Source organism: Erigeron canadensis, chromosome 4, assembly GCF_010389155.1.
Source record: "Erigeron canadensis isolate Cc75 chromosome 4, C_canadensis_v1, whole genome shotgun sequence".
NCBI lineage: Eukaryota > Viridiplantae > Streptophyta > Magnoliopsida > Asterales > Asteraceae > Erigeron > Erigeron canadensis.
The window spans coordinates 4,006,000-4,015,860 of record NC_057764.1 but is presented as its reverse complement, the minus strand read 5'-3'; the positions used below and the strand labels follow the sequence as shown (position 1 = coordinate 4,015,860).

The following is a 9,861-nucleotide window of genomic DNA, read 5'->3' as shown; positions in this document are numbered from 1 at the left end:
TAGATGCACAACACGCACCTAAAGTACATTACCACAAAAAACATGAACCTCATCACTAATGTAAAATCAATACATGTTTCACCAGTAAAGTAACTTGATACCATACAACCAACACCACACTGCAAAACTATAGCTCACCTTTGGGCTACTGGACACAAGACGTACAGGGTTGCATAACAAGTCAATACAGATTAGGATAGTTTTGAGTTATGATTACAGTAAAAAATAATAAATATATGAAGAATAACTTAAAAAATGCTTAAAGAGGTTGTATGCATGAAACTGACTTTCAGTAACTTTTAATCAACCCATTTGACCCATCCCCTTTTGAGCCGAGTTTTTATTTGACCTGTTTCGATATAACACACCCAAATCCATCCATTAACAAGTACATGGACCGAAATTGCCGCTCCACCGTGGACCTCATTCGGAACCTCTATCTCATATGTACATGAATTTTGATAGAAGGTTTTGAGGGGAAGGATGACTAACCATGTTATTTGAACTTGAATGTGGAAATGCAAAGAGATTTTGCGAAAATGGATGCGAGACAACTACATTATTCTTCTCCGGAAAATTCTGATTTTTGAAGACATTGACACTCTGGAAAAGGGTTTGCGTAAATAGAATTCTTTCTTGTCCATTTCTTAATTTTTGGTATAGCGATGCCCTTGTGATCACTTTCTTCTAGCATTACCTGCATCTCTTTCTTGAAAGCATGCCAACTGCAACAAGATGAAACTTTTTAAGTATTTGTAATGATGGGTATAAGTGGATAAAAATGACATTGTTATTTTCAAGTACGTATTCGAATATAGATATTTAAACCAAGTATTTATCCTCTTATTGTTGTAATTCCAAACAATTAACAGAAATAGCAGTGCAGAATGCCAGAATCTCTCCAAATCAACAATGAACCAGAAATATGAGGGAAAACATAAATTACAGAAATTAATTTCACGAGATAACAGACAGAGCACTGACTTCTACCCTCTACTTTTGGGACATTTCTAAAATTGTAATAGCATGTATGGCAACATGTTCGTCCAGCCTTATTCACATTACTAATTCATATCATCAATACTTGTTTAGATGCTTAATGTTATCTTCACATATAATTAGCCAATCATCGGTTGGACTATCTACGAAGCTCATCTGAAAAAACTGGCAGAATATAATTTAGTTAACTTTCTTTTTCAATTCTTTAATAAAAATAACGTGGAAGTATGGCGATGCATTTATTTAACTATAAAATAGTATATATATATATATATATATTGGTTGCCAATAACACTAAAAGATATTCATAAAACCAAAGCTAATTGACTTTTACACATATTCTACTCAAGCCCTCAGAAAAAAATTATCACAAGCATCTACCTTAGGCCTTTTATAGAAATAACTTTTCATCTGCATGAATTAACATCTAAGTTCCCTTGCATTAATAACAATTAATTGGCTGCGATCATCTTAAATCTCTCTTTTAAATAATATCCAGTGAAACTTAATCTAAAATCTAAGTAGGAATAGAAAGAGATAATTGTTCAAAAAAATGACCTTAGGGTTGTATTGTCTAGCAAAACAACAAGCTTGCGCTTATCTGGAATGATAGTCTTTGCATGTCCATATTGAAACTTGCGATGACCCATCAAAAAATGTGGAAAATTTCCACCCTGTGTGGTTACAAATACTTCACTGTAGAAACAGACAATGTAGTCTATAGCAGCCAACCTTGAAGAATACCCCTACACAAAGGTCAACATAGTAAAATGTATACTTATGTAGTACTTGAGTAACAACATGATGCAACTTATTCCAGCCCTTTAAGGTAATTCAGAGTTCCAAACTGGAAATGTTAAAATAAAAGACATAATTCTTAAACAGTTTTTTCATATATAATCAGGGGACAGGACAGGGGTCTAGTCATCTCTCTAGAAACACGGAGAAATTACTCTCTGAGAAAATACATAAATTGGAATGTTAAACAAAAACATAGAAATAAAACTTTATTACACAAGAAAATTCAAGTCATCAGGACCGGGAGAATCATGGGATAGTGTCTGAAAGATGACACCAATACTAGATTACTAGTAAGCCTTGGCCTAACCATACTGGGACATTGTATTCAAACACAAGGTATGTTTCAAAAATGTATCTAAATGCATAATAGAAAGCCAGCACTTATAGCTTACATACAGGCCATGAACCAAGATTACAGAAACCGTGAAAATGTCAACATAATCAAATAAACTTTAATCTTTAACACTCATGAAGGTAAAATTTTTATATCTATTTTAATTTCATTCGTCTTAATCTAACAAGGGTAATCCTTGTTATTCAAAAAACAAAAAAAAATTCATTCATCATTGTGCTTGTAGCATTTTCCCCTCTGCACTGTATCTAGTTTGCTCAAGTAACAGATACTAAACAAGAAAGAAGAAAACTTGTCTAGTATATTGATGATGCATAGAGAGATACCTGAAAGGGTGCAAGCTCATTTGGAGTAGCAAGTAAGTCCTTTGAACGCAGGAGGGGGAACATTTCCTTCAAAGGAGCTATATTTTTATTAGCCTCATAAATTTTTCCTGCTGCCAAATAAATAGGAGTTGTGTTTGCAAATCCCATACCCCTTAGCATCATCCCTACCTATGCTGACAAAAAATAACAGAGAACAGGAATGACTTATTACCCTATTATGTATAAAATAAGTCAACAACCCTTTCAGACCTTTCATAGTTGAGATACACACTACAGATGAATCTATGTGAACTTAATTGTTAAGCTTCTATGCTTTAAAAAGATAATGACCCTCAAACTATATGCAAAAGATGTAGAAATTGAAAAGAATAGTAGTTCCAGAAACTAACCTCCAAAGGGGTCATGGGGCATCTTCCACTGATTCTAAAGCGGCCAGGATCTATCACGTAATCTTTGCGTTTAAACTTGTCCCCCCACCCCTTTTCGCGTATTGAATCCATTTGAAGTTGTTCAGATTTTCCTCCATCATACACACAGCATGAAAAGGCAACCATGTCCTGCAATTTTACACATATAGTGTCAACTTAAACTGAGTATATTTTAAACACAGTTAATCATGCTAAACACAAGAAATTAAATACATACAAAGGACCAACTAACACTGACTGCGTAATAGATTCTGCGACACTTCCATAAACTCAAAATAGAGGTGGCAATTTAAACCCTTACTTACAAATGGATCGATCTGGGTTGCCTTTTTTTGTCGATAGGGGACAGTGTCAAACAAGCTGAAATTCACTCATAACAACAGTTAACTAATTACATGTTGTATTTAAAAACTGGTCACCCAACCCACTCATTTTGCCACCTCTACTAATAATCATAAACCCTGTGCCCAAGAAATGGTAGTAGACCTAGAATATGATTCTCAAGGACATATCATACCTCCTCAAAGCGAAGGTGGATAGAAACATAGTTCCCACCTGAATCTGAACTATCCAAGGTCATTCTTTTAACTAGCACCTTAGCAAGTGTCGCAATGGGGCTAGAAAATCTCAACGCTTGAAAATTTGCCAGGCATCTAAGATATTGAATAGGAGGAGGGAGACTTGAAGCCAATCTATTTGCAAAAGGAGCAACCCGTAGAATCCTGCATAATTTTTCAGAAACTGTTAAAAACAATGGTAACCGACTTTGGTCTAATCTGCATAATCAGGTAACCATCTGATATTAGATTATTACTGATTACCATCTTACAGAGACTAAACCAGATGTCATCTTTGAGGAAATAGTTGTTTTATCTTTTAATTGGATTATTCATCATAATAAAATTGTAATTTTAATTGGAGACTTAATCCATAATCCTGTTAAATTGTAATTTATGTTTTGTAACTTTTATCTACCAACTTGTTAGATTTCTATCAATATACTTTTTGCTCATAATGATGTGAGACAGGCAAGGAGTACAAATCAAGTTATTTGTGAGTTCCAAAGGTTCATGGAGTTATTCTAAAATCAAGCTACTTATAATGAAATATAATTAAAACCATCTATTACACACTTACACCTGAACTGTTTGCTGGAAAATCAGGCTCTTTTGCATATATTGTCCAGACCACACAAATACTATGAACACAATCAAAGAGATATCATGTACATAGCTTCAGCTTGCGGTAACTGCTATTACCCTCTTAAAGTGTCTAAACCAGATGTCATCTTTAAGGAAATCCTTGTTTTATCTTTTAGGTGGATATTCATAGGAGTAAAATTTGTAATTTCAATTGGATACTTAATCTGCGATCCTGTTAACTTGTAATCTATGTTTTGTAACTTTTATCTAGCAACTTGCTAGATTCTATCAATGCATTAATTGCTGATAATTTTTTTTTTTTTTTTGGGTAAAGGTTTTACCCTGGTTAACTTGATATTCTTTTGTAGAGCCCCCAATAATCACCCCTACAAATGTAGGAAGTGAGATTCGAACCCTGGTGGTATACCCCAAGCTCAAAGACCTTACCAATGGGCCACCAACCCCATTGCTGATAGAAATGTGAGACAGGCAAGGAACACATATCAAGTTGTTTGTGAGTTGCAAAGGTTCACGGAGTTATTCTAAAATCGAGCTACTTATAATGAAATATAATTACAACCATCTGTTGAAACTAAAATGTTTGCTGGAAAATCAAGCTCTTACAGACCATACAAATACTAACTTAAATGCTGTAATTATAAATTACCAACCTCTGCTCCTTGAGGACAGGATAAGCTTCTTCCAGATAATAACGGACAGATGCCCAAGCTGGGACTCGAAAGTTTGGTATATTGCTTATATTATAATCATAATCTTCCATTAATTCCTTAGGAAGCTCCCTCACTACATTAACATATTCCTTTAGGGTCGCTATGAAATGGTCTTCATCATATATGTCCCCAAACTCACTGAGAATGCCAAAAAGTACAAACAATAATGAGTATCACACACACACACACACACATATATATATGAATACTTTAACTCTCTAAACAAAGCTCATAAGCACTATGCTCTTTCCATCTCAAATTACAAAGCTCACACATGTAGTACAGTATACTAATAAAACTTTTACAAAAATCCTTGGGTAGTTTTTCTTTTTTTTTTAGAATGGCAGAATTGGGTAAGTTTTTCTAGCACAACCAAATGAACAGAAACTGGAAAAAGATAATAAACTTGCCTAGAATCCCTCCAAACGTTGTGAAAATTGAGACGTGGAATGAGTAGTGTTGCATTGAGAAGAAATGCCACTGCCACTGCATTACATATCTGCCATTTTAAGATATATTGTCATCAAATACATTCAAAAAACACAAGAATGGTGTATCATATATGCCTATACCCTTGCTAAGTTTTTTAAATACTTTAAGAGTAGAAAACATCAATCAGTGTAACATATTTTTTTCATAAGGAAATGGCATCAATATATCACTTACGTTGCTGGCTATGGGCTAATGCAATTGATCCCTAATTAGTGATATATCAATAGAATAATAAAAGGATAATGGCCAATATATCGCCATATTTTACAAAGGATTATGAGACATACTGATCACATGTGTATACTAATACATATCCATACTCAACAACATATGTAATACCACAACTAACTGAAACTAGAAATGACATGAGCTGATGAACTGCTTGAGACAAAACTAAACGGTGATCACAAAGGTTTGGCCTACCGATCCACGTTGTTGATTTAGACCTCCATTTGCCTCCACAATCAAGTAATTCTGATCAGTTATACCGGTCTCTGCTAAAAAAAGATCATTAATTTAAACGTCCATATAAAGAAAAATGATGTTTCTCAATAGGGTTGACAAGTACTAATACCTAAATGTTGCCGGGAAGTTGGTGTCAGGCAAGGCTTTTGCTCTTTCAACCTCATTTTATATCTCCATACATCGGACAACTAAAGAACAAAGATAGAATATTCTATCAGCTTCAAGCAAATTATTGTGAAAACGCAGGATAATAAATTCATGGTCAGTGTTGTCTATGTTTACATCTGGGATTAAGTGTTAAAAGTAATAAAATCCACAGGCTTGCATTACTTGTATAAATGTAGTAGAGTAACCATTATGCATGCTATTAAAACACAAACTATATAAATAGTACTTACTGGTGGCAGTTCACTCAATCAATTGAGAGAGTACTTATCAATAGATTACTTATTCAATTGAACAACAATAGTATCATCCCATTCCCATATTAGTCGGGTTAGGTTAAGGCTACCAACTGCAAAGATATTATGACACCATAACCGATAAAAATATTTTACATGTAAACCTCCCCGTCAACAATGACAACTAATTTCATCGGTTCAAAAAATATATTTTGAATAATTCATCATTAACATGTAAACCACCCAACCAACAGATATGTCAACCTTTTGTGCGTTGACATGTAAAAGAAAAAAAGAGTGTGCATGAAGGTGTGAAAAAGATACGTGTCACTTCCAATATCCTTCCTACACTTTTGAGTCTTTTATCCTAAGCCTCACCTGTATAGACACCAATTTAAGCGGAGTTTGTATTGCGTTTTCAAAATGGATTTTGCGTTAAACTAGGTATCTATCCATGAAAACGCAAATAATCACTTTTTTCTAACTATTTTGTGTTTTGCAAACGTAATAATTAGATAATCACTCCAAAACGCAATTCCAAACAGCATTTACTATACAATAGTGGAGTAAACTATGAACTCTTACATCTATATCTATCTATATCTATACATTTACATATACAGTCTAATCTGCATTCATAGTTTATCAGTAGTAGTAACAAAGTGTATAACGATAGAAATAAAATCACAATTATTACTATATATATTTATATATATAATAAGTAATAATGAAAACCTGGATATCTGATGACGTGTCAGACTGAATATCCTCTAGAAGGTTCTGGAAGATTTGATGACTCCGGTAAACAGAGCCAGGGGCCAAAAGAGATGGAAACAAGATATCGAAAAACGGACCGAAAACGAAGGCAACAACACCTGATAAAAACAATAAAATGAATAGAATCAAGTAACGACATATCTTTAACTTTCCGATTGAAATGGATTCACGGCGGTGGTGGTGGTGAAATCGCCAGCGAGAGAAAGGAGAGGATTTATTAGTGAAATGTGTAGGTGAGCTTAATGATGAACAGCTGGCATTGCTATTATTGCTACTGCTGCTTGTATCTTTGTTGTTGTTATTATTGTAGTAATTGAATGTGGCATCCAAATTCATTTCAGATTCATTTCATTTGTAATGTCATGTTATTAAGAAGAAGATGAAAAATTGAAAACGTGCTAAAAACGGGATAAATCGTTATTGATTTTGGATTTAGTGGTGTGTGTGGCAGTGTGGGTGTGCGTTAATTTTGCCTTTGTTTTTATGGAATGATGTCACGTATCTTATTGTATGTAATGAACTTTTAAATTTTGTGCATTTTATATACTCGCGTATATGTGGCAACCATATAGGCCGTAACTTGTAAGTTTTTCATTGGTCGGATACATACGATGTATAGGATTTGAAAGTTCATTACATAATACACATGATTGAAGTTTGATACACACTATGACAATTCGTGTTAACTTGTTTGCATTTTAAAATACTAATCCCTTTTATGTATAGTTATACCGAATACATATAATGCACATGATTCGAAAGTTCGTTACATCTAATGAACACAACTTTGATTTTTTTATATTATAGACATTTGTTGATAGTTAGTTTTGAACACAACTTTGATTTTTTTATATTATAGACATTTGTTGATAGTTAGTTTTATTCACGGACAATAAACTTTTATATTATTTGAGATGGATGGATCATGGATATATGAAAATGAGATTATTGGACTATTTAATAAATGTTATGTAGGCTGTTTAAAAAATACCTTCAACAGATATATGAAAATGAGATTATTGGACAAGTTAACTAATTCTGCTCTAAGCTTTGTTTTTTACAAAGAAATTAACTTTATGTTAGTCATTGGGTTAATAGCCCAGTAACACATGAAGCAAAGGTTTGTTCCTGGGAATACCCAGGTTCGAGACCGGAAGAGGCAATGGTTTTACTTCTATTAATCATTGTGCCTTCGGGCAAATTAATAGAGGGTTTTTCCTACTATAAGGTATTGGGTGAGAAGGCTCTTTAACGTAGACCTGGTTAGGACAACATAATTTAGACCCATCGTGGTGATGTTCAATCCGCACCTTTTGTGCATTGACATATAAAAGAAAAAAAGAGCGTACATGAAGGTGTGAAAAAGATACGTGTCATGTCCAATATCCTTCCTACGCTTTTGAGTCTTTTATCCTAAGCCTCACCCTTATAGACACCAATTTATCCTAAGCCTCACCCTTATAAACACCAATTTAAGCGGTGTTTGTATTGCGTTTTCAAATTGGATTTTGCGTTAAACTAGGTATCTATCCATGAAAACGCAAGTAATCACTTTTTTGCTAACTATTTTGTGTTTTACAAACGTAATAATCAGGTAATCACTCCAAAACGCAATTCCAAACAGCAAATTACTATACAATAGTAGACTAAACAATCAACTCCTGCATCTATATCTATACATTTACATATACAATCTAATATACATTCATAGTTTAATTATAATAGTAACAACGTATTGAATAATATAAATAAAATTACAATTACAATATATATATATATATAAAATGAAAACCTGGATATCTGATGACGTGTCAGACTGAATATCCTCTAGAAGGTTCTGGAAGATTTGATGGCTCCGGTAAACAGAGCCAGGGGCCAAAGGAGATGGAAAAAAGATATCGAAAAACGGACCGAAAACAAAGGCAACAACACCTGATAAAAACAATAAAATGAAAAGAATCAAGTAGCGGAATAGTTTTAACTTTCCGATTGAAATGGTTTCACGGCGGCGGTGGTGGTAAAATCGCCGGCGAGAGAAAGGAGAGGATTTATTAGTGAAATGTGTAGGTGAGCTTAATGATGAACAGCTGGCATTGCTATTATTGCTACTGCTGCTTGTATCGTTTTTATTATTATTATTATAGTAATTGAATGTGGCATCCATTTTCATTTCAGATTCATCGATTTTGTAATGTTATTAAAAAAGAAGAAGAAGAAAAATTGAAAATGAGGGAAAAACGGGATAAATCGTTATTGATTTTGGATTTAGTGGTGTGTAGTGGCAGTGTGGGTGTGTGAATTTTTTTTCCCCTGTTTTTATGGAATGGTGTCACGTATCGTCTATATTCGGAGTAAAAATTCGGTACTAAGATGAAGGATTGGCAAGTTCTCCAACTAAGTCAAATTAAGGAAATTTTAACCTTTGATTAAAAAAAAATATCAATTTTTTACTTTTAATTTTAATTTAAAGGTTGAGATTGATTTAACTTGATCTCTCAAGTTATTTTTAACTTGATGGGATTTTCACCCTGTAGGATTATACTATGGGTACGTAAATAGAGTGAAAAAAATTAAAATTATGATTATTGTAGTAATGAATATATATAATGCACATGATTTGAAAGTTCGTTACATATAATGAACACAACTTTAATTTTTTTATATTATAGACATTCGTTTATAATTGGTTACAATCACGGATGATAAACTTTTATATTATTTGAGATGGATGAATATATGAAAATGAGATTTATTAGACAATTTAAATAATGTTACGCAGACTGTTCAGAAAATACCTTTAACGGATATATGAAAATGAGATTATTAGACAAGTTAACTAATTCTACTCCAAGCTTTGTTTTTTACAAAGAAATTAACTTTCTGGCAGTTATTGGGTTAATAGCCCAGTAACACATGAAGTGAAGGTTTGTTCCTAGGAAGACCTAGA

At 33.3% G+C, this 9,861-nt stretch overlaps 1 protein-coding gene across 3 annotated transcripts; it reads right to left on the bottom strand.

Annotated features, from left to right (window-relative positions):
* Nucleotides 1-203: 203 nt before the first annotated feature.
* LOC122595751 (O-fucosyltransferase 10-like) lies at nt 204-9,192 on the bottom strand. 3 transcript variants are annotated; one of them, XM_043768183.1, is made up of 10 exons: nt 8,707-9,192; nt 5,846-5,924; nt 5,695-5,768; nt 5,190-5,278; nt 4,720-4,917; nt 3,424-3,628; nt 2,868-3,035; nt 2,479-2,646; nt 1,558-1,745; nt 204-725 (listed from the first exon to the last, which is right to left on the bottom strand). In XM_043768183.1, exons 1-10 carry the CDS (start codon nt 9,082-9,084, stop codon nt 560-562), a joined length of 1,713 nt encoding a protein of 570 aa, XP_043624118.1. In that variant the 5' UTR covers nt 9,085-9,192; the 3' UTR covers nt 204-559. The 3 variants fall into 3 exon arrangements, with proteins under 3 accessions (XP_043624118.1, XP_043624120.1, XP_043624119.1); XM_043768185.1 differs by having other exon boundaries at nt 5,695-5,765; XM_043768184.1 differs by lacking the exon at nt 8,707-9,192 and adding an exon at nt 6,873-7,389.
* Between the last annotated feature and the right edge of the window lie 669 nt (nt 9,193-9,861).